Source organism: Salvelinus sp. IW2-2015, linkage group LG3 (genome assembly GCF_002910315.2).
Source record: "Salvelinus sp. IW2-2015 linkage group LG3, ASM291031v2, whole genome shotgun sequence".
NCBI classification, from domain to species: Eukaryota; Metazoa; Chordata; class Actinopteri; order Salmoniformes; family Salmonidae; genus Salvelinus; species Salvelinus sp. IW2-2015.
In genome coordinates this window covers 23,995,726-24,019,520 of record NC_036840.1, presented here as the reverse complement: position 1 = coordinate 24,019,520, position 23,795 = coordinate 23,995,726, and the positions used below count along the sequence as shown (strand labels likewise).

The 23,795-nt window shown below is 39.3% G+C and overlaps 2 protein-coding genes across 4 annotated transcripts; one reads left to right on the top strand and one right to left on the bottom strand.

The window, feature by feature from the left end:
• Positions 1-1,248: 1,248 nt before the first annotated feature.
• On the bottom strand, positions 1,249-8,286 carry LOC111953295 (uncharacterized). The gene is made up of 4 exons (XM_023972483.2): positions 7,947-8,286; positions 7,090-7,190; positions 2,865-3,038; positions 1,249-2,036 (listed from the first exon to the last, which is right to left on the bottom strand). The coding sequence occupies exons 1-4, from the start codon at positions 8,032-8,034 to the stop codon at positions 1,581-1,583; spliced, it is 819 nt and encodes a 272-aa protein (XP_023828251.1). The 5' UTR covers positions 8,035-8,286; the 3' UTR covers positions 1,249-1,580.
• Positions 8,287-9,898: 1,612 nt separating this feature from the next.
• On the top strand, positions 9,899-18,832 carry LOC111980551 (ubiquitin carboxyl-terminal hydrolase 47). Of its 3 annotated transcripts, none has more exons than XM_070435512.1 (12): positions 9,899-9,967; positions 10,227-10,348; positions 10,441-10,537; positions 10,751-10,869; positions 11,020-11,090; positions 11,196-11,327; positions 11,649-11,744; positions 12,198-12,326; positions 12,544-12,672; positions 17,688-17,713; positions 17,851-17,885; positions 17,983-18,832. In XM_070435512.1, the coding sequence occupies exons 2-12, from the start codon at positions 10,246-10,248 to the stop codon at positions 18,507-18,509; spliced, it is 1,464 nt and encodes a 487-aa protein (XP_070291613.1). In that variant the 5' UTR covers positions 9,899-9,967; positions 10,227-10,245; the 3' UTR covers positions 18,510-18,832. The 3 variants fall into 3 exon arrangements, with proteins under 3 accessions (XP_070291613.1, XP_070291621.1, XP_070291620.1); XM_070435520.1 differs by having other exon boundaries at positions 12,544-12,641; positions 17,983-18,410; XM_070435519.1 differs by lacking the exon at positions 11,196-11,327.
• The last annotated feature ends 4,963 nt before the right edge of the window (positions 18,833-23,795 follow it).

Sequence of the window (23,795 nt, the reverse complement as noted above, 5' to 3'; positions counted from 1 at the left end):
TAGTTATCGATTAGACTAGATCACTCTCAAAGATGGCGCACGACTTTTTCAGGACAGTTTTGCTACTATTCTCATTGTATAACCACGTTTTTTTGTGGCTAAATATGCACATTTTCGAACAAACTCTATATGTATGTTGTAATATGATGTTACAGGAGTGTCATCMGAAGAATTCTGAGAAGGTTAGTGAAAAAATTAATATATTTTGGTGATGATAACGTTATKGCTCCCMTTMCCTTGAATTCATGCTGGGGTAACGTTTGCACATGTGGTATGCTAATATAARGATTTYTTGTGTTTTCGCTGTAAAACGCTTAGAAAATCTGAAATATTGTCTGAATTCACAAGATCTGTGTCTTTCCATTGCTATGCTTTGTCTATTTTTATGAAATGTTTTATGATGAGTAAATTGGTAATACACGTTGCTCTCTGTAGTAATTCTAGTCGCTTTGGGGAGATTTGTGATGGTGGCTGCCTGTCTCTTATACACATCTAGATGTGTATAAGAGACAGACGCTGTACCACAGCGCCAATAAAGGACAATATCCAACCAGACCTTTACCACCTCGGGAATTTGTGTCACTGGACCTTCTCAATTAGTAGTTGAGTACCCCTGCACTACACTGTCTGTCCCTGCATGTCTGATAACCTATCCAGTGTATAGCCTACAGATCTCACTGTCAGACTGTTCTTGATATTTGTCTCAGAAGAGTCTACATCTTTTAAATATTCGTCCATGCACATTTATGTCCATGAATTTGCCCTTTGATATTACAATGTCCTTGAATTTGTTCGTATTCTAATATTTTATTCATGTTGTTGCATTTTTGTTGCATTGTCAAGGATTGTTTAGTGGCACAAAATGAACACAGTTATTACTGTCACTGTTTTAAAACAAAGCATTTCTCCACTTCTATACCACTTAGATTTACTGTACATTGAAAGCTACGTGTTACTGATGCTTAAAAGCTCATCTTTCATGCATTATGTGTTAGCCTAGCCCTTTTACATATAATGGAATGTTTGATAAGATATCAGTTAAGATCTGCACAGGCTCGGTATAYAGGGACTTTTGAGTTTAAGGGTTTTGTTTTACCAGTAAAATACTGTATTATTGGGTAGATGTTTGCTACTGGTATAAGCAATTTCTTTTATTATTCTGATCTCATAAATCTGTGTCCCGAAATGAAGACGTCAGTTTGATTTCCATTGTTGTTATGGAGTACAAAAACATCAATAACAAACAGATGAAGTTTGTTACTTGTGTCAGTAGTTTATTAGATTACATGATGATGCACATAAGCAACGTGATAATAATGATAAGATGATATAGAAAACATATTTAACATAAAGCACTGAGTCTACACACTATGAAACTTGCTTTGTATAATATCTAAGATTTTAATATAAGATGGTAAAAGAAAACATCATGCGTCACATGAAGCACTGCACACAAACTCTCATTGTACAATATATGGAGAAGAAATGTGTATGTGGAGCAAGATTTCTACCTACGTGTTCTGTTGGAGACAATGTAAGCAGAGGTTACAGTATGCAGTGAATAAGAGGTATCTTATTTTTCAGTTTCTTTTCCAGGTGGGTATAGAGGTCTGCCGAGGAGCCACTCCCTCAGTGCAGGCTGTGAAATATGAGCTGGTCTCCAAGCACTCAGGTGTGAGCTTAAGGCACACAAAGCAGAACTCTTTATTGCACCTTGGACATAGAATATTCTTACAACCAGTCTTGTCGTGTTCCACCCGTTGGCCACAGGTGGGACAGGCGCGAATGGAGGGGCAGTTGGTGACACCTGCCACCTGAGGGAGAGACGTGGTTTCGCAGTTCTTCAGCAGTTCCAGGTCCTGGTTGATACAGCCATCGTTGTCACAGCGGTCAGAGCGTGGCGCGGGACCTTTCCACTGCTTCAGGCACTGCCAGCAGAACTCATACCTCTGACCTTTGTCTGCAGTGCACACTGTGCAGAGGACACTGAGGTTGGTGAGGTCCTCTCTCTCTACGAAGGTTTCGCAGACAGGGCACTGTTATAAAAGAGGGTAGGGTAAGCGGGGGAGATTAGTAAATCCCTATTATTGTCTGCATGCAGAGATTCATAATGATATAACTGAATAAAACATGTGCAATTACTCGTTTTGGATAACACAGTAAAGAATCTCTGACCAAAGCTATGTACTGCAGTTAAGAGGTGATCTGTCCCCACCCATAGAGCCAATGCCCATCAGAGATGTCACTCCTCACACTTGAGTTGTTTAAATGTAATGTTGAGCTCTCTCTCTTTCTAGTGTTTCTGTGCATACCCGTTAACAAGAGTTCTGTCCGTGGTGCTGAATGCACAGTGTACTTTTCCCTCCGTGTAGGTCATTGCATGTTTAATAATGAAAATATCTACCAAAAGGAGAACATGGAGGTGGTTTATTTCTGTGCATGTTAAAATTGTAAAATAAGTAGCATATCTGGATGTGGTTTACCGTAGATATATCTGTCAACACAGTCATACACATGATGTATAATCCTGTAATATGATTCTGGCCCGCAATGGCAAAAATATATTCTAATGTGGCCCTCCATGGAAAAGAATTGCCCAGGCCTGCTCTAGGTTAATTCAGAAAGCTGATTGAGGACCTTATTACTGATGAATGTGTTTCTTTCTTTCTGCTTGCATTTTGTATTTATATTGTTGTGTGTATTTTCTGTAATTTATGTAATTCAGGGCTCATCTGCAAAGGAGACCTTGGTCTCAGTAGGACTCCCTGATAAAATATAGGTTTAATAAATAAAATATTAATAATATTCTATACAGTAGTAAAAACAACCTTGCAAAGAATTTGAACAATGAGACATGCACTCACTGATTTGTATTCACAGTATGTGGCAGCAGCCAAAGCTGCCATGGTCTTCTCAAAGTGCTCCATCTCCTCAGTGGTCAGAACAGCCAGCCTACGTACCTCCTGGTAAGACCACTCAGCACCACACTTCACAAAGGTGCCATCCTCATGTGCAGGGCACAAAAACTTGAACTGACCCTGGGAGGACAAAGAAGAAAAGTTTTCAAGGACAATGGATGGACATTGGATATCAAAATAGTGCAATATATTTAATATGCATGGTGTAATTCATATTAAAATATATCATTTCTTCGATTAATATGGTATAGTTTGACTCTATGTCAACCTATTTAATATAAATTTATGATAAATGATAGGCCCTATATACCCACTGATTCTTAAAGGGGCAGTGCATGTATTTTTTATTATTATATTTCCACACTATGAGGTCATAAGGACACTTATGCTACTTATCTTAAGTAGCTACTTATCTAAACAATGAAAGGTGCACAATTCATGGCTACAAAGCTAGCTGGCTAGTTAGCTGTAGCTACTTTGTAAGCTAGCTTGACGTACTAGAAAGTAATATGAACAAGTTGAGGCAAAAGGTAACTACATGAAACATGGTTTATTATGTTCTGAAGCAATTTGGCTGTCTTGTCTTGATTGTAGAAAATMAAGATGTTTTATGCAACGGGGCCCTGACATGGAAAGTTTGAAGGGGGGGAGAGAGACAGCTATAGTATTACTAGAGACGTTGGTTATGTAGTTATTTTCCAAACATGTGCCTTATTCCAGAGGAAGATTTGCATGGGATTCATTTTTCTAAACTGCCCCCTGTAATTATTATTTTTTTATTCAATTGAGTCTATGATGGAAACCTGGTGGTTTTTATTCTAGGCGTGAAGATATTTTAACATCATGTCTAGACGATAAAAGGCTACAATGATCACTCATGCTTGGCTGCCAAATGTATAGGTGTCTCCATAGGTCTAATATTTAAATTGAGGAAATGTGATCATAATCATTATTTTACCTATCCATGTCAGACGTCCCACCTAATGAAAAGGCCCCACATCTTGCTGATGTGAACTGCTGGGCAGCGCACTTGCACTTGGTATGCGTTTATGAGTGAGAAAGTTTTCTCCCATTTCCAAAAATGAGAATGTTCAACTTCAATTAAATAGCACAAAACGTGCGTCAGACAAGAGTATTTATGCACAGGTGGTGGTCGCCTAAATTCACTGTAGTAGGTTTGGCCTAATATTCACTGTAGTAGGTTTGGCCTAATATATACTGAGTATACAAAACATTAAGGACACATGCTATTTCCATGACATAGAGTACGTTTACATGCACAGAAGTGGCGGTCGGTGCCGTTTAAGATGAGGGGGGATGATAAAATGTTTTATGAGCATGGCCTTATTTATATTACAGCATATTGGATGACTGTCATTTATATTCCATTCACCCAGCTCAATGTTACATCGACAGGTTAAGGCTACTACCTGATACTCAGAATGTTCCCTATACCCATCATGAGGTTGCTACAACCTAGCAATTTGAATGAAAGTTTACAACATAGGTGTCAGGTCGAGAGAAATTTGACATTGGCCCTATTCGGACGGGATAACTTTTACTGGGGGAGCTCAGGTAATGTAATTATGTTTACGAGCACAAATTACCACATTTGTAATTTTAGTCCCATCTGAATCTGCCATGTCAGTCATCCCTGTGTTTTAAGGGATATTAGAGTTTAACAGGTGCTGCACCCAGTTGGGGTAAGAACATGGGACCAAATTGATGCTTAAAACAAAGTGCTATGCACGTAGCCTACAGATGAATGATCTGTTTTGTTACATATCAACTTTCCAAATGCCGTACTTCTCTCTTAAAAGATGAAGTGGACGATATTGTGCCAATGAATTGATAAATTGCGAAATATGTCAGTTAAATAAATGTCTGCATAGATTACAGTTCATGATTCTTATTGATATGTAATTTTATTTTGACTTTCTCAAATGAAGGCCATTAGGCCAATATTAGGCTATCCCTAGACACTTGAAATACCTTCACACCTAGAAGAGCCTCCAGGCTTCCTTTTGCCTGCATCTAGCTGATCTAGGGTGTAATCATTAGTCCAAAAGTTGCAAATTAGAGTTTCTATTGGACAAATTCAGGTATGTTTATCCCTGTTTCGTTCCGTTTGCTTCCATTTAAGAAATGTTTTTCAACAGAATCGGCAGAGTGAATAGATCCCTGATCACAAGCAAACACAGTTCACTTTCATAGTAACCATATACAAACAGCATGATAATTTTGCTCGTTGTATAATTCCTTCTTGCACCTACGCACTCCTCCTCTCACCTTTCCCTTCACTTGTGGACTTCAGTGCACAACACAAGGTCTGTGACCAGGCAAAAAAAACTTTCCAAGCTAAACCTTCATATCATAACCGCTAACCGCTACACACAGCCTACATTGTTGTCACCATATTAGCTAACGTCAAGTCAACATAGCTACTAGAACTAACGCGTTAGTAAACATGCTACAATCATGTAGTACAGTGTACAGTTAGCAAGCAGTTTAGCAGTTACGCCGGTGGGCTCCAGTGGCAATAAATTAATGAAACGAAAAGCTTTCGAATGATTAGGACACTTGAACACCTTAATTGGCATACCAGCGGTGTATTTGATCTGCGCATGTGGTAGTGCCAGCCGAGCAAGCCTCCCACTTTAGTGCGAGTAAAGGGAATTCAGAACAACTGAATGTATGTGTGTCTTAGAAGTAGTTTTCACATACAAACTTTATATGTTCGAACTCAGAATCAAATATGCTTCCCAAAAATAACATGGTAGCTGTGGTAGAATGTTTATTTGATTGCTGATTTTCTGCGTTTATTCGTGCCATCAGGCAGCTCGATTTATGATGTGTCTTTGTAAACAGGATTATTAGGGAAACCGTTCTTCTTGCAAAGCATGTAAACGTTGTAATCTAACTATTATATCAATCTGACTATCCATAATAATCGCATTATTGTGTGTATGTAACCATACTCATAGACTGACCAGATGAATCCAGGTGAAAGCTATGATCCCTTATTGAAGTCACTTATTAAATCCTCTTTAATCAGTGTAGATGAAGGGGAGGTGACAGGTTAAATACGTATTTTTAAGCCTTGAGATTGTGTATGTGTGCCAAGACAAAAGATTTAAGTGGCTTTGAACAGGGTATGGTAGTAGGTGCCAGGCACACCGGTTTGTGTCAAGAACTGCAATGCAGTTCATGCTTAATCGTTTCCCGTATGTATCAAGAATGGTCCACCACCCAAAGGACATCCAGCCAACTTTACACAACCATGGGAAGCATTGGAGTCAACATGGGCCAGCATCCCTGTGGAACACTTTTGACACCTTGTAGAGTCCATGCCTCAAAGAATTGAGGCTGCTCTGAGGGAAAAGGGGGTACAACTCAACATTAGGAAGGTGTTCCTAATGTTTTGTACACTCAGTATATGAGCTTAGTTCAACTGTCATACCCAATGCTGATGCTATGCTTGGGCCATTGAGAGGCTTTGAAGCCACCGGTTGGGCATATTGCCACTCCCAAGTAGGAGCAGTCCTCCATAGGAATTAATGGAATCCTACAGTATTTCAATGAAATACTGTAGGACAAATTACATGTATATAAGTATTTTTTTTCAGTAACATTAGTACCAAAAATATATACTTTAAGCAAAATGTTCTTATATATTTGTTCTTTTTTTTGTTAAGCTCACATAATATAATTTAACAGTATGCATTAAGGTGTCTGTAATAAAATAAATGTGTCAAAAACAAATGTAAACAATAATAAATGCATTTCTATAGTTTCCTAAATATTTTTTTACAATTGAGGAGGAGTACCAAGATGGCTGCAAGGTGGCTTCAACACAGTGCCCCCTGTCAGTCATCCAGGGTTTATACACATCATTGGTCATACCCCATCAGAACCCCAAATTTACACTTGTTTTACTCTGTTTGTGAACAAAGTAAATGCAAATAAACACTGTACAGCCTCAGAACATGGTTAAAACTATAATTCTGATATCAAGGTCAGTCCTTGCATCCATAGCTCTGTTTATGAATTTGAGAGAGGTTACATTTCTCCAGCCCAAACCCTCAGCTTTTTACCAAAACGGTGCAGGGTGCCTGCTTTGTTATTATTTCAAATGCAGATTGCCCCTTTAAGGAATAGCGAGTAGGCCTACCTGGTCCAGTAGGCTGCGACACCATCCGGTCAGCGACTCCGGGGTTACCGCGTGACCACAAGACATCTCTGCCTTCAGAGTCTCAGTGTCATCATCTAGGGCTGAGAACAAAACGAGGAAATGTAATAATTGAAAACTCTGGAAAACATGTTCAGTGGTAGAAAAAGTACCCAATTGTCATACTTGAGTAAAAGTAAAGATACCTTAATAGAAAATGACTTGAGTAAAAGTGAGTCACCCAGTAAAATACAACTTGAGTAAAAGTCAAAAAGTATTTGGTTTTAAATATACTTAAGTATCAAAAGTAAATGTAATTGCTCAAATATACTTAAGTATCAAACGTTAAAGTATAAATCATTTCAAATTCCTTATATTAAGCAAACCAGATGGCACGATTTACGTGTGGCACACGCCAACACTCAGACATAATTTACAAACGAAACATTTGTGTTTAGTGAGTCCGCCAGATCAGAGGCAGTGGGGATGACCAGGGATGTTATCTTCATAAGTGCGTGAATTGGACCATTATCCTGTCCTGCTAAGCATTCAAAATGCAAAGAGTAGCTACTTCTGGGTGTCAGGGAAAACGTATGGAGTAAAAAGTACATTATCTTTAAGAATGTAGTGGAGTAAAAGTAAAAGATGTAAAAAATATAGTCAAGTAAAGTACAGATACCACAAACTACTTAAGTAGTACTTTAAAGTATTTTTACCTACGCACATTACACCACTGACTATGTTCCTCCAGGAACGAAGAGGACATTGACTAGTTGGGGCTAAGTAATAATGAATACCACATTTTTCTTATTTTAATTTACCTGGATAATGTTGGTTTATTGATTAAATGGATTGCTTACGATCTAAATCGTCCTGTCGGTTGACGAACTTGAGCGTGYTGTCTCCGGGGTCATATCGCTTTTCTTCCTCCTGCTGTTGGGTTGTCATCGTGTTGCTCTCTGTCTTCACTGTCTTGTACAGTAATCCTACTTCTTCACACTCACCTGTGGGACGATGATATGACCACCAGAGGCAGGTGTGCTCTCCCTTGAATGCTGTGCCGGGACCGCGTTCGCGGGATAAAATGTTCCGCTGTGAGTCCCGCTAAGCCCTTGTATATCCCTTGGACTTGTTATTCAACATCAGAAGCTTTCACTTTCAAGTTTCAAGAAGACACGTGATATACGGTAAATTATGTTGACTGCATTCACTTGAGGATGTTCTCATAACATTTTCAATTGCAGCGTTGTAATGCAGATAAACCGGTTATCAGCTGGCGGATCTCAGTCACCAAATGTATTGACTCAAACTTGTTTATTGTTCATTTATTTGAGTGTGATGGTATTCCCCTGAAATCCCAAGTCACTGTACCTACTTTCAGTTTAATTTCTGTACTCAAAAGTTAGGTCTGTTTATTATATGTCATGTGATAAGGTAGACAAATTGTTATTGCTTCTGAGAAGGAGGAGCGTTTTGCCTTCCTCATTCTCTCACATACAAACAGTTACACCAATTGACAGAATAACTCGGACACCTGAGCAGCTCACGCACATATCCAGAACCATGGGAAAGATCTACCAGGTCACAGTGATTGGATTCAGAGGGGAGAAAATGGTAATAGACGTGAGCAATACGGAAGAACAAATGAACAGTACGACAGTACTGCAACTGAAAAATAAAATTTCTGAAAGACTCCCGGGGAACTCAGGTAGAGAGATATTCATTCCACAGTGGAATCATTAATCATCAATCATTATGAGAGTTTCATTAAATGTAATTCGATTATTAACTAAATTAAGTATTTTATTTAATTGCGGGGTAGTGGTTGAGCAGTGATTAAGGAAATTCTGTTAGTTGTCAACTGTATTGACTAAAACATCTGACCTTTTTAGGGGACAATCTAGAGACCCTGCGACTGATTTTCACAAACAAGCAGCTGGAGGACTCATCCGTGCTCTCCTCATATGGGATCCAGAACCAGTCTGTCATTCAGCTAGTGATGAGGGTGCCTGGGGGATGGAGACATTGACGAATGGACAGAAGAGAGAATCTTTGTCTGCATTTTGGTGTCTTTTTAATACTGTAGTCTTGTGATATTAATCTCACTGCCAATCCCATTGCCAAAGCACACGAAGGAACTGATGTTGATAAATGTATGGGCTCTTTTTTTAAACAAAATATAAACAAAATGTGGCCAGAAAGCATTTGGTTTATTCTCTGAACCTGCTACCAGAACTTCTCAATTCAAWTTTTTTTAAATCTGTGACTTTACTGTATGGAAGTCTTCAACAACAACAATATTCAACAATAAATGAATGTTCTCCCAATTCTGAACTCTCTCTCTGACTCATTCATTTGGAAAAATAACAGTTACAGTATCCATATTTAAATATTTTGGTTGACTATTTATTTATTTATTTATTTTCGTCCATGCAGAGAATTAATGCAGAAACATAAAGATGTCAGTGTGTCCAAGTGTGATTAGAAACACTAGGGGGCCGCCTGAAACCTTACTATAATAATTCAATATAGGATTAAAACATTGTATTATCTGATCAACTCATGCATTTAAAGTTATATTCTTCAAGAATCATAGAGCCAAGCCTATATATCTTAAATTAAGTCCAAAAATGTAGAGTTTCGTTTGATGTGATTGAAAAACAATTCAACGTTTAATTATTTTCTGAGTGTGCCTTCACAAYGACAACTTTGCTAAAAAGGAACATTTAAAAAAGGCGTTCATATTTGTTCTATTGGAGCGGTGTGATACTGACCGGAATAGCCGAAATCGAAAGTGAAGCCGGTTCATCGTCGTTGTTTTTCCTTAGAGGTGACAACTCGAAGGGACGCTTTTCYGCTACAAGAATACACGAATAAATCYGTKAATWTGGATTGAATAATATGTATAGTCTAGCCTACATTCGATMTTCTTGTATTGCTCTATTGACTAAACAAACTAGAAACACTTTTGGATAACTCAACTGACAAATAGAAATATTGCATTTGATTTGATAATCCCATTGTATTCTTTCATTAGCCTATCAATGCAAGTGGAAACATTCTGATGTTGGAAATCTTGAGTATGTGAATTCCATATAACCTGAAGAGCAATTCATTTTGAACAAATCTTACATTTCCAGGTCATTAAGTAGGTGTTCTATGGCGTTTATTTGGACTGTGAAAACTACTGTAAACAATGGAGCTGAACATTTCAACAAGACACTACCGAGGCTCAAAAGCATACTTCCCACTCCAGGACCAGGTATGTGATGTACTGTATGTACAGTACAACACAATGCAGCTGTATCTGTATCTTATGATTTATGCACTAATTGATAACTCTATTCCTTTTAGAACACCATGGCCTGTATAATCAAGGGGCAACGTGTTATTTGAACAGTGTGCTGCAGGTCCTCTTCATGACTAAAGAATTCAGAGAGGCCGTGGAAAGGTTTCTCATTCTTACACTGTGTGCCAATGATACTGTATCTCCGTGAAAGTATTAGAAATGGATTGAGTCATACCAGAGCCATGTATCTAACTAAATACATGTCTCATGTCTCTACTATTGAAACATTATCATTACACAGTACACTGAGAATAGTACTAAACATCTCGTATACTGTATATCTTAACAAAATCAGTCATCTTTTTTTTTTTTCAGTGATAGGCCTCCTCAAGAAGAAGACACTGTTGATCTTCAGCTGAAAAAGTTGTTTACAACTTTACGTGAATCTGAAACTAACACAAAGGGCATCTCATCAATACTAGGCATTGATGATGGTGAGTTAAGCTTTCATAGCTGCTAAATAATACATTTAAAAATTCAGCAACTTTGTTAGATGTACAGCTTGTGATGTTATGTAGCATGAAGTATAGTATTTGTGGTTATTTGTAGGGGAAGACCCTTCATTGTTTTTTTTGCTCCCCCAGTATACAAGCAATGTGATGCGGCTGAGTATTTTGAGAAGATTTTAGGCATGGTCAATCCTGAAGTGTCAAAGGTAGGCTATTGCATTACTTACCTCATCTTGGACAAAAACCTGTTAGCTAACCATGCAATGTTTATAAGTTATGATATGACAAGACTGACAAGAGTTTGTCTCCAGATCTTCAAAGGACAATTGAGGCACATCACTACCTGTTTAGGAAAACATGTGATGAGTGATGGATTTGGTCCATTTTGGACACTGCCCCTCTCAATAGCAGATCCATCTGACTCTTACAAAACCTACAGTGTGGTAGGAAAAATATAACTTAACCTGAAGCAAAAAACATTGTTTTATGATGGCAAATATCATATGATCATGACAAGGCTAACCAACACTTAAAATACCATAGCCTATATTATTGTTATTCAATACTAGCATAATCGTCCAGTGGGAATGTATTATGTCGTAATTTGGCATGTGTGTAGGCTTACTTTACTATTTGTCTCAGTTTTCATGATCATGGTATTGTAGTTAATATTATACGTTGATATAATATGACAATAAAACAAATTCAGGAAAATATATCAGTATGTTGGAGGAAGATAACATTTTGTGTTTCTGTGTTTTCAGAAAGATGGCTTTAAGGAGTTCTTCAAGTCTTCAACTGTCAATGGGGAAAACCAAATGTACTGCGATGAATGTGAAAAGAAATCAGATGCAACCATTGTGAGTAGTGATATTTAGAATTCTCATTTAGTATAGCAAATGAAAGAGAATTATATATATATATATGTCATTCTCATTGAAAGCATATCTAAGAAGCTGTAGTTCTGTGCGCTATTAATATGCTTCCCGTTCTTAAGTTTAGTTTTRGTGTCTTTTACTTTCAGTTGTGTACACCAGCTTCAAACAGCTGAAAATACAATATTTTAGATTATGGAAAAGATACAGTATTTCACAGCAGTTTAGATGGTACAATTATTCTCTACGCTATACGTGCTTATTTTGACACATAAACTGAAATTAGGCGAACTATAACCATTTCAGCAACCAGGAAATGGCAGAGCATTTCTGCTTAGTGCAGCTGTAGTTATTGTACCAGAAGCCTCTCAAAAATGGATATCAAGCTTTTCACTGTAGAAGGTATTGTATTACAATGCCTCCCTCTGTCACCTATAGGAATGCAAGATGGAATATCACCCAGAAATTCTTACTCTGCTCCTCAAGCGGTTTGAATTTGACTACTGCAGCATGTCATATGTCAAAATCAACTGCTGCGTGGATGTGCCTCACACACTACAGACAGAGGTAGACTACTTACAAAACCTTTATTCAACAGGTTTTGTTCTCATACAAGTCTACATTTAGGGCTTCGCAATGTAGCTATACTAAATTAAACAGATCATTATGTCGTACTGTATATCGCCTTCACTTTATTGCCCATCAGAAAAATAACATATTTAGTGATGTCTGTTTTTACATCTGTAGTTCAGTTAATGGCATGTCTTCTGATTTATCTGAACAGAAATGTGAATATYAACTCTATGCGATTGTGGACCATTTCGGAAGTCTTAGAGGTGGACACTACACTGCTAAGATCAAGTCCTTTGAAGATCACAACTGGTATGWGTTCAATGACTCACATGTCACAAAGGTATGCAAGATTATTTTATTTATTTAATTCAATACAGCCTATACCATCATTTTTCTGATATCATACATTTTATTTGCCATTTTATTTGGGTCTGTGAGTGAATCAGTGGCGACTCGTGTTCAGGGCAGGTGGCATTAATACGTGTTAGATGTCAGTTTGCAAACAATGTAAAAACAAAAAAWCCTTGAGTTAATAAAACCACGTACAAACATGGTCTATTTTTTTCTTTCTTGAGGAAGGCAGCTCCAAAATGCAGGTGTTTCAGCCTAGCTAAGTGATTTCTATGGTGGTGGGGCAGCCAGTGGAAAATATGGAGTGTAGGGGTTGGTAATGTTCTCTAGTTGTGCCGTGATTGGCTCAGTGTTCTGTCACTCAAGGGGACACTATGTCAAATCAAGTTTCAAATCAAGTTTATTTTATATACCCCATCAGCTAATATCTCGAAGTGCTGTACAAAAACCCAGCCTAAAAATCCCAAACAGGTGTAGAAGCACGGTGGCTAGGAAAAACTCCCTAGAAAGGCCAAAACCTAGGAAGAAACCTAGAGAGGAACCAGGCTATGAGGGGTGGCCAGTCCTCTTCTGGCTGTGCCGGGTGGAGATTATAACAGAACATGGCCAAGATGTTCAAATGTTCATAAATGACCAGCATGGTCAAATAATAATCAGGAGTAAATGTCAGTTGGCTTTTCATAGCCGATCATAAAGAGTATCTGTACCGCTCCTGCGGTCTCTAGAGAGTTGAAAACAGCAGGTCTGGGACAGGTAGCACGTCCAGTGGACAGGTCAGGGTTCCATAGCCGCAGGCAGAACAGTTGAAACTGGAACAGCAGCAAGGCCAGGTGGACTGGGGACAGCAAGGAGTCAATCATGCCCGGTAGTCCTGACGCATGGTCCTAGGGCTCAGGTCCTCCGAGAGAGAGAAAGAAAGAGAGAAGGAGAGAATTAGAGAGCATACTTAAATTCACACAGGACACCGGATAAGACAGGAGAAGTACTCCAGATATAACCAACTGACCCTAGCCCCCGGACACATAAACTACTGCAGCATAAATACTGGAGGCTGAGACAGGATGTGTCACTGCAAATTCTACAGGGACAGCTAGAAAATTCAAGCCCCTTGGGTGCTGCCATAGAGTTACATAAGAACTGCTCTCATCCAAGAAGGCTCAAGGTCATTGGCCACTGATAAAAGGACGTCAAATCATGTTTTATCTACCGTAGCTTTGATTAGACTGATTATGTCAACATCATATTTCCAAAATCTTAGCTCGCAAGATTGACAAGCAGTCATCATTATGAATCACGTTACAATCTACTGGCACATCCTTTTCAATCCTTGTCATTTGAAGAGAAATTAACCTCTAACGAGTCACAAACCGGATCCGGGATCCCCCCATCAAAAAAGCTGACTAGCATAGCCTAGCCTAAAGCCACAGGGATATCATACAATAAAATGTTCATGAAATCACAAGTCCAAGACACCAAATGAAAGAACACACATCTTGTGAATCCAGCCATCATTTCTGATTTTTTAAATGTTTTACAGGAAGAACACAATATGTATTTCTATTAGCTAACCACCATAGCAAAAGACACAACTTTTTTTCCCCACCATTTTTTTCCTGCATAGGTAGCTATCAAATTCGACCAAATAAAGATATAAATAGTCACTAACCAAGTAACAACTTCATCAGATGACAGTCTGATAACATATTTATTGTATAGCATATGTTTTGTTCGAAAAATGTGCATATTTCAGGTATAAATCATAGTTTTACATTGCAGCCACCATCACAACTCTCACCAAAGCAACTAGAATAACTACAGAGAGCAACGTGAATTACCTAAATACTCATCATAAAACATTTATGAAAATTACACAGCGTTCAGCAAATGAAAGACAAAGATCTTGTGAATCCAGCCAATATTTCAGATTCTTTAAGTGTTTTACAGCGAAACACAATTTAGCATTATATTAGCTTACTACAATAGCCAACCACACAGCAGCATTGATTCATGCACGTTAGCGATAGCGAATAAACCAGCAAAATATATTAATTTTTTCACTACCCTTCTCAAAACGTCATCAGAAGACAGTCCTATAACATCATATTACACAATACATATATCGTTTCTTCAAAAATGTGCATATTTAGCGGCACAAATCATGGTTATACAATGAGAATAGTAGCCAAGCTGCCAACAAAATGTCGGGAGAAATCTTGGGAGAGGCACCTAATCTAATCAATAACTAATCATAAACTTGACTAAAAAAATACAGGTTGGACAGCAAATGAAAGATACACTAGTTCTTAATGCAACCGCTGTGTTAGATTTTTTAAATTAACGTTACTACGACATACAGCGTGCGCTAAAGCGAGACCGCACCGAAATTAATGGCGGAATAATAGTTTTACATTTTTCAACAGAACAACGAATTAACATCATAAATAGTTCTTACTTTTTGATGAGCTTCCATCAGAATCTTGTGCAAGTGGTCCTTTGTCCAGAATCATCCGTCTGCCTCGGTTGTAGATTGTCGTCTTCAACTTAGGAATTAGCAGCAAACATTAGCTATGTGGCCCAGACGTGTCCAACTCTTCATAACGCAGCACAAAGAAATATCCGAAAATCGCAATATACTGATATAAACTGATATAACTCGGTTTAAAATAACTACATTATGATGTCTTTAACACCTATATCGAATAAAATCAGAGCCGGATATATCTAAGGCCTATAACGAGAGCTTTTCAGAATGCCATCCTGAGGTCTGTCTTGCGCCATGACGAACGTTGAAAAGTGCACCCCCGGTTCCAAGAGCCTTTATATGGCCTCAGATCTGCCTAGCAACACCATTCCAATTCTCACTGCTTACTGACATCTAGGGGAAATCGTATGCAGTGCATGTCGACTCATAGATTACATGCAATTTAATAAACTGACCCTGGAACAGAGCATCGATTTCAGATTTCTCACTTCCTGACAGGAAGTTAGCTGCAACTTGAGTTCTGTTTTACTCACAGATATAATTCAAACGGTTTTAGAAACTAGAGAGTGTTTTCTATCCAATAGTAATAATAATATGCATATTGTACGAGCAAGAATTGAGTACGAGGCAGTTTAATTTGGGAACGAATTTTTACAAAGTCGAAATGGCGCCCCCCCTATTGACATAAACATTTCACAACAAGTCAGAAATCGTAAATTCAACAATGAATGATTTGGCATCTCAAAGCAATCCCTATTTTACCTCCCCTGCCTGCTATTCAGTGGGGAGGGTGTGGTCCAAGTCTGGGTTCAAGGATTTAAAACATCTGTCTCTCTCAAAACATGAGAATTGTGCATCACATATAGACAATGCTGTTAAACTCGGGTTGCTGGGGAAATCAAACGTTGTGGCTCAGCTAGACACCGCATATAGATGAGCTATCAACCTTCACAACCAACAACAGGAGAATAGGTATGTGCTTGCCAGAATTATAGCATGCATTAAATTGTGAGGCAGCACTGCAGGGCCTGTTTGTACAACTGTTCTGCCTTAGTGGTGCACATGTAGCCTATGGCCTGTTTTAGAGAAATGTCATCATCGGATATTGTAACAGCTTTCATTGTCTGCTTACGTGCCCCCATTGTAAGAGTTTTAATTGTCTTCTTATGTGCCCCCGTTAATTTAGTCTACTGTTGGGACTTAGTGTACAGGGAGAATACTGTAAGAACGGCCCATGTTCTGAATTATGTCGCAGTCCATTTCAAAAGTGCTGAACGAATAGGCGGCATATAGACTACATCCATCTCAGCTCGCTCATGACTTAATCGAAATTACAGCTTGCCTCTTAATAACCACTTATCGTTCTATACGCCATAGTTTGTACATCTGCATTGTTATATTGGTTACATTAGGTCTCAGTATCTTATTCATAATTTTAGGCAATGTTAGAATTATGCATTTAATTGTTTTGCTTACTTTGTGTGTTATAATTAGCTCAGGTGCTTTTCTCCACGAGGAGGGGATAGTATATAATGTTGTTGGGTCTGTAAGTTACAGACCCAACAACAGTATATTATAGTATCCCCTTCTCGTAACCATGTTTGCCAGTGACAGTCTCTTCCCATTCAAATACTTTTGTTCAACAAAAAGTTCAGTAATAGACCCTTGTAATTCCAGTTGATATTGTGAGGGTTGTTTTGTTTGCGCAATGCGCTGTTCAGTGCGTCTGTATATTGTCTATAAAAGTGGATCCTTGTAATTGAATTGTCCTTCCTTTTTAGACCACGTAGGCCTAATAAAATACTTCAAATGGTAGGCTAACCGTTGAGTCTGTGTTTCTCTCTCTCTTTCTTTTTCCGTTGTGACTTAAAGAAGAGTAAAGTTAAGGCTTCAACATCTCGCTGAATTTATCTGAACTGACATCTATCTGAATTTCCGTCGCTGTCCATTTTGAAAGTGCTGAATGAATAGGCCTACCTCGTCGCAACTCGTTTGCTTGCACTTGCTTATACTTACAGCTAAGTGTTGATTATAAAAGAACAAACATCATGAATTTACTGAACGTAAATGTAATAATGTTAGTGTATGGTTCAAAAGTCTAAACTCATGTTGACATTCATTATTATTGGAGAATGCGGTTCTTATCCAGTTACACAAATCCAATAGGAGTCAGAGGAAACCATATTGCAAGTCAGCCATAAGCTCCACTGTTGGGACAGCTTGATGTAGACCCTAACAGTTTGTGGTCACCGTTATAGTGCAGTTTGTGTAGTGGCTTCGCTGGCATGCATCTAAACAAATTGGTTGTTTTGCCTACCAAGATTGACATGATKAAATCGCCGCTGGAGTGAGTCAGACAAGGGTTATCACTTCAAGAACAGATATGATTATAGTTCATTTTTGCATTGATTTAGTGGGGAATCATCACAAATACCATGCTACTCCGTCAGAATCTTATCTAAGGCCATTGGAAATGTATTCTATTTATTTAGTGTTGACGCATTGCTCCTCCTCCGTTACAGCTCGAACCAGCTCCACTGATTGAAAGGTACGTTTTTCTTTTCACGTGTGTTTGTGTTTCCAGTTATGTATCCAAAGTTTATCGCCAAATGTATGAACCAGAACATTAACAGGCGTTCCAATTAGTAATTAAATACGTAAGTTAACAAACTATTCTCTCTCTAGTTCTCGGAGTGCTTATCTACTGGTGTACAGGAAATGTAAGTTCATTTATGAAGTATTTACGAACTGTGCTCTTTTTATCAATTGCCTTGAAACTGTATCACTGATGTCTTTTATTTTCCTTCCCTCGCAAAGCACATGCTTCAGATCGTGAGAACCATGGAACCAACCGAGTTCACGGTTCACTCCGAGAGGATGGGGTTACAGAGGTTGGAGAGCATGTTCAAATAAAGACAAGTGGAGAGGATGATCACGGTGTTGATGGAAATAAAGGACAGGGACAACATGCTGCAGTCAGAAGAAAGGAAAATGTAGGAAAGGCAGATACAGGAAGAGATGATGATGATTTGATAGAGAGAAGAAAGGAGGATGCTGCACACAGGAGAGAGGATGTGGATGAAACAAGACGATATGATGTGGTTTTGATAACAGAGAAACAGCAGACTCCAGAGATATGTCGGAAATTAGGCAGAATCCGTGTGTTTCATCATGACTATATTTTGCCCATCAGGTGTTCATCATTGAAAGAAGAGGATAATGTTGTGGAGAAAATAGAACAGGGTGATGTAGTGAGAAGGGTAGATAAGGACAGAGAGGGTGTCGTGGTAAAGGGAGAAACGCATCTCGGTGAGACAAAGACAAGTCTGACCAAACAGGTGTGAGACCATCCCATCATATCCTCTCACATCCATCAAGAGTTCAATGAACTCAGAAGGAAAGCGACGTGAAGAAGAAAGGAAGAAAAGGATGGCAATTACAGCCAGGTCCTTGCTAACGGTCTAGACAACAAGCTGAGAGAGGTTCTTGAGAGGCAGAAGAAGAACAAGGCTCACTGTGGTTTCAGGCGCTTCTGGGGTGTCCGTGGCAAGCACACCAAGATCATCGGTCGCAGTGGTCGCACCGTTGGTATGTCTAAGAAGAAGTAAACTATGTCCCGACTCCCCGTGTGTCTATAAATGCCACAGTTCACACACACACACACACACACACATAAAAAATAACGATGCAAGAAGAATGAAAAGAGAAGTGTAGAAGAGATGGAGCTTTTGGGTAAAGACAAGAAAAGAAGAAAGAGGAACTTCAGGGAAGGAGAGGAGGGAATGGAAAAGAAGTGAGATGGATACATATGAAGTTTCTGTTTGGTCCAATTTGAAAACTGAAAGAAGAATGTATGGAATATGGAATATATTCTGATTTTGGGAACAATTCTGTCTTTAACCCTGTCGTATCTTTTTATATACTGTATGTTTAACAACTAACTTTAACTGAAGTCCTGTTATTAGCCTCTTTTATGTTCAACATCGTTCATCACTTTACTCAGATTACTTTCTTGTCCAAGTGTTTACAAAGTACTGTATATTAAAGATGCTTTTTATGTCGAAAATAACTTAGTCCTCATTTTAATTCTTGAAATACRTCACTAGAGGTTTAGAGATCATCCTCGGTCTGACATTTTAAAACACAAAATATTATTCTTACATTTTAGTAGACACTTAATTTCTTCACCCCCTTTTTTGCTCCCAATTTCAATTACGATCTTGTCTCATCGCTGCAACGCCCCAACGGGCTCGGGAAAGGCGGAGTCATGCATCCTCCGAAATATGACCTGCCTAACCGCACTTTTTCAGCTTAACCTGGAGCCAGCCGCACCAATGTGTGGGAGGAAACACCGTTCAACTTGCGACCGGGGATAAGTAAAGCCCCCCCGGCCAAACCCACCTCTAACCCGGACGACGCTGGGCCAATTGTGGGCTGTCCTATGGAACTCCCGTCCACAGCCGGTTGTGTCACATGAACCCGGGTCTGTAATAACGTCTCTAGTACTGCGAAGCAGTGCCTTAGACCGATGCGACACTCAGGAGGCCCTTTTAGTAGACACTTTGATCCAGTGCAATTAGGGTTAAGTGCTTGCGACCTTTCGGTAACTGACCCAACACTAGTCTAACTGACACCATACATCTTTAAATAAGCATATAGAAACTGTACTTTTGCATGTTGTCAAATCACAGCCTCACAGCTCAGGTTTAAAGACAGATTATTTTTAGGTATCATTAATAGTCTCCCTCCGCAGACAGGTTGCGTCCCACATTAACAATGTTGCGTCATAAACTAGTGCTGTTGCCTAGGTCTGTTTTTTTAGATACTATATCATTGATAACAACTTTAATACTTTAGTACTGGGTGGAGTACTAAGTACAGAGCCAAAGTACACTGACCTGGGATATCAGGTGAATTCCAGTAAATATCGRTATGGCAATGGATCACAAAATGGCAATACAAACAAACAAATGAATAAAAAATATAGTTGTCATTTTGTCTGGCTGTAAAGGTAAAATCTCAAAAGGAAAAGCCATAGAGAAACATAAAATGTATTAAAGTATCATAAATGGAAATTGCTGACAAGTACCACCTTAAAAGGGGCAATCTGCAGTTCCTACATCCATTTTTGGAGATATAAATAAATGATATGTACCCATTGATTCTTGAAGAATATAACTCATAAATGTCTCATGAACTTAGTTCAARTGTCATACCCCATCAGCACCATAAAACATATGCTTGTTTTACTCCAATGTTTGTGAACAGTGTAAATGTAAACAAAAATTGCATAGCCTCAAAACATGGTTAAAGCTATCGTTTTGATATCATGGTTGATCAGACCTTGCATCCATAGCTCTATCTATGAATTTGAGAGTGGTTACATTTCTCCAGCCCCATAACTCAGCTTTTTACCGAAACAGTGGCGGGGACTACACTTTGTTATTGTTTCAACTGCGGATTGCCCCTTTAACTACACATGATACTGATGATACTGTACTTGCCGGTGAAAATACAATTCATTATATCTCCAATGAGAAATAATGAATACAGAATGAAAATGTGTTCTCTTTAGTCGGTATGGCTATCTAGGCTACAGCAGCTGCCTGATTCATAATTTTATGCTTTTGCTTTCTTGTCATCAACATTCACGATTGGAATTTATCCAGTAACCCCAGGCAGAGATAGCAAGAGTGGATGATGTTGCCGTTCCTGTTGTTCATGGTCGGGGTGCTGGTCATTCTCTTAAAACAAGACCTGACATTTTTTTTAATGAGGGAGGATTTCTTCTTCTAAATAGACTGTTCCAAAGTTAAAATGTGTATGCTAAAAATATTGTCTCATCTCCAAGCTTATCAAACTAACTTCAATGGTGCCTCCTACTGGAGATTCCTCAGAAAAGTTATTTTGGTCAACTGCCGGATACATAAAAAACAAAGAAATAAAACCTATTTCCACAAAAACTATGATGCTAACACATTAGTATTTTAGGTGACTCAAATTGGGGTCTGATCTGCTGATAATCTGTTTGATCTTGCATTTCCGTCTTGCGCCTCCATCCACAGTTTGTCTCTGTAGACACCTGGGAGATTTACTCTATAAAACTGTCTAAGAGACTGGGTGAAGGTTCATTTGGAACGGTCTATCAAGTGCATTGGAACGGTCTATCAAGGCAAGTGCATTCACCCAATTGCTTAGGTTGTTTCATCTACGTAAGTGCCTAGGGAGGAGGGGTTATGGTTTTGTTTGGACAGGGACTAACTATACTGGCCCAATAAGTACATGCACTTGCAAGACAGTGGTTAGTGTGTTTATCCTTGGCGTTTATGGGTTGGGTTCGAGAACCACTATGGGAGTCACCCTATGCTCATGTTCTTAGCAATATAAGGTAATGCAATTTTTTGGCAACAGTTACAACACACCTATCTGATTAATTCAAATGAGTTTGTCAATGACACGTTTGTTCGGTCTAGATTTTGATTGAGTTCTCTTTCAGATGCTCAGCTATATGGAATGAATAAATACTGATAATGTTTGAGGTAGTGGAAATGTGGTCATAATTCATGCTCAAGGGGAAGTCCTACAGACTCCCATCTACAGTTGAAGTCGGCAGTTTACATTCACCTTAGCTAAAAACATTTAAACTCAGTTTTTCACAATACCTGACATTTAATCCTAGTAAAAATTCCCTGTCTTAGGTCAGGTAGGATCACCACTTTAGTTTAAGAATGTGAAATGTCAGAATAATACTAGAGAGAATTATTTATTTCAGCTTTGGTTTCTATCATAACATTCCCAGTGGGTCAGAAGTTTAACTTGGGTCAATCGTTTCGGGTAGCCTTCCACAAGCTTCCCGCAATAAGTTGGGTGAATTTTGGCCCATTCCTCCTGACAGAGCTGGCGTAACTGAGTCAGGTTTGTAGGCCTCCTAGCTCGCACATGCTTTTTCAGTTCTGCCCACAAATTTTCTATAGGATTGAGTTCAGGGCTTTGTGATGGCCACTCCGATACCTTGACTTTGTTGCCCTTATTCCATTTGCCACAACTTTGGAAGTATGCTTGGGGTCATTGTCCATTTTTATGGCGGTTTTGGAGCAGTGGCTTCTTCCTTGCTGAGCGGCCTTTCAGGTTATGTCAATGTAGGACTTTACTGTGGATATAGATACTTTTGTACCTGTTTCCTCCAATATCTTCACAAGGTCCTTTGCTGTTGTTCTGGGATTGATTAGCACTTTTCGCACCAAAGTACATTCATCTCTAGGAGACAGAGCGCGTCTCCTTCCTGAACGGTATGACGGCTGCGTGATCCCATGGTGTTTATCAGAGATGTGGACTCTAGTCACATGACTTGAACTTGAGTCAGACTCGAGTCACAAATATGATGACTTGCAACTCGACTTTGACTTTAACACCAATGACTCGTGACTTAACTTGGACTTGAGCCTTTTGACTCGAACTGACTTGATACCCTCCCCAAGCCCAAATATAAAAAATGATGCCATTAAAAAAAGTGTGCAGCGCGTCAACTCTTCATTTAACGGATTACAGTTTGATTCGGACAGCAGCCAATCAAATTGTGCCAGTGGAGAAAGCAGCTGCCTTGGATCCGGCTTTTTGTCTGATGTGGGTGGAGCAAATCAAAATCAAATCAAATCAAATCTATTTATAAAGCCCTTCTTACATCAGCTGATGTCACAAAGTGCTGTACAGAAACCCAGCCTAAAACCCCAAACAGCAAGCAATGCAGGTGTAGAAGCACAGTGGCTAGGAAAAACTCCCTAGAAAGGCCAGAACCTAGGAAGAAACCTAGAGAGGAACCAGGCTATGAGGGGTGGCAAGTCCTCTTCTGGCTGTGCCGGGTGGAGATTATAACAGAACATGGCCAAGATGTTCAAATGTTCATAGATGACCAACAGGGTCAAATAATAATAATCACAGTGGTTGTCAAGGGTGCAACAGGTCAGCACCTCAGGAGTAAATGCAAGTTGGCTTTTCAGAGCCGATCATTCAGAGTATCTCTACCATGTCTGCTGTCTCTAGAGAGTTGAAAACAGCAGGTCTGGGACAGGTAGCATGTCCGGTGAACAGGTCAGGGTTCCATAGCCACAGGCAGAACAGTTGAAACTGGAGCAGCAGCATGACCAGGTGGACTGGGGACAGCAAGCAGTCATCAGGCCAGGTAGTCCTGAGGCATGGTCCTAGGGCTCAGGTCCTCCGAGAGAGAGAAAGAAAGAAAGCGAGAAAGAGAGAAAAAGAGAGAGAGAATTAGAGAGAGCATACTTAAATGTACACAGGACACTGGATAAGACAGGAGAAATACTCCAGATATAACAGACTGACCCTAGCCCCCCGACACATAAACTACTGCAGCATAAATACTGGAGGCTGAGACAGGAGGGGTTGGGAGACACTGTGGCCCCGTCCGACGATACCTCCGGACAGGGCCAAACAGGCAGGATATAACCCCACCCACTTTGCCAAAGCACAGCCCCCACACCACTAGAGGGATATCTTCAACCACTAACTTACCATCCTGAGACAAGGCCGAGTATAGCCCACAAAGATCTCCCCCACGGCACAACCTAAGGGGGGGCGCCAACCCGGACAGGAAGATCATGTCAGTGACTCAA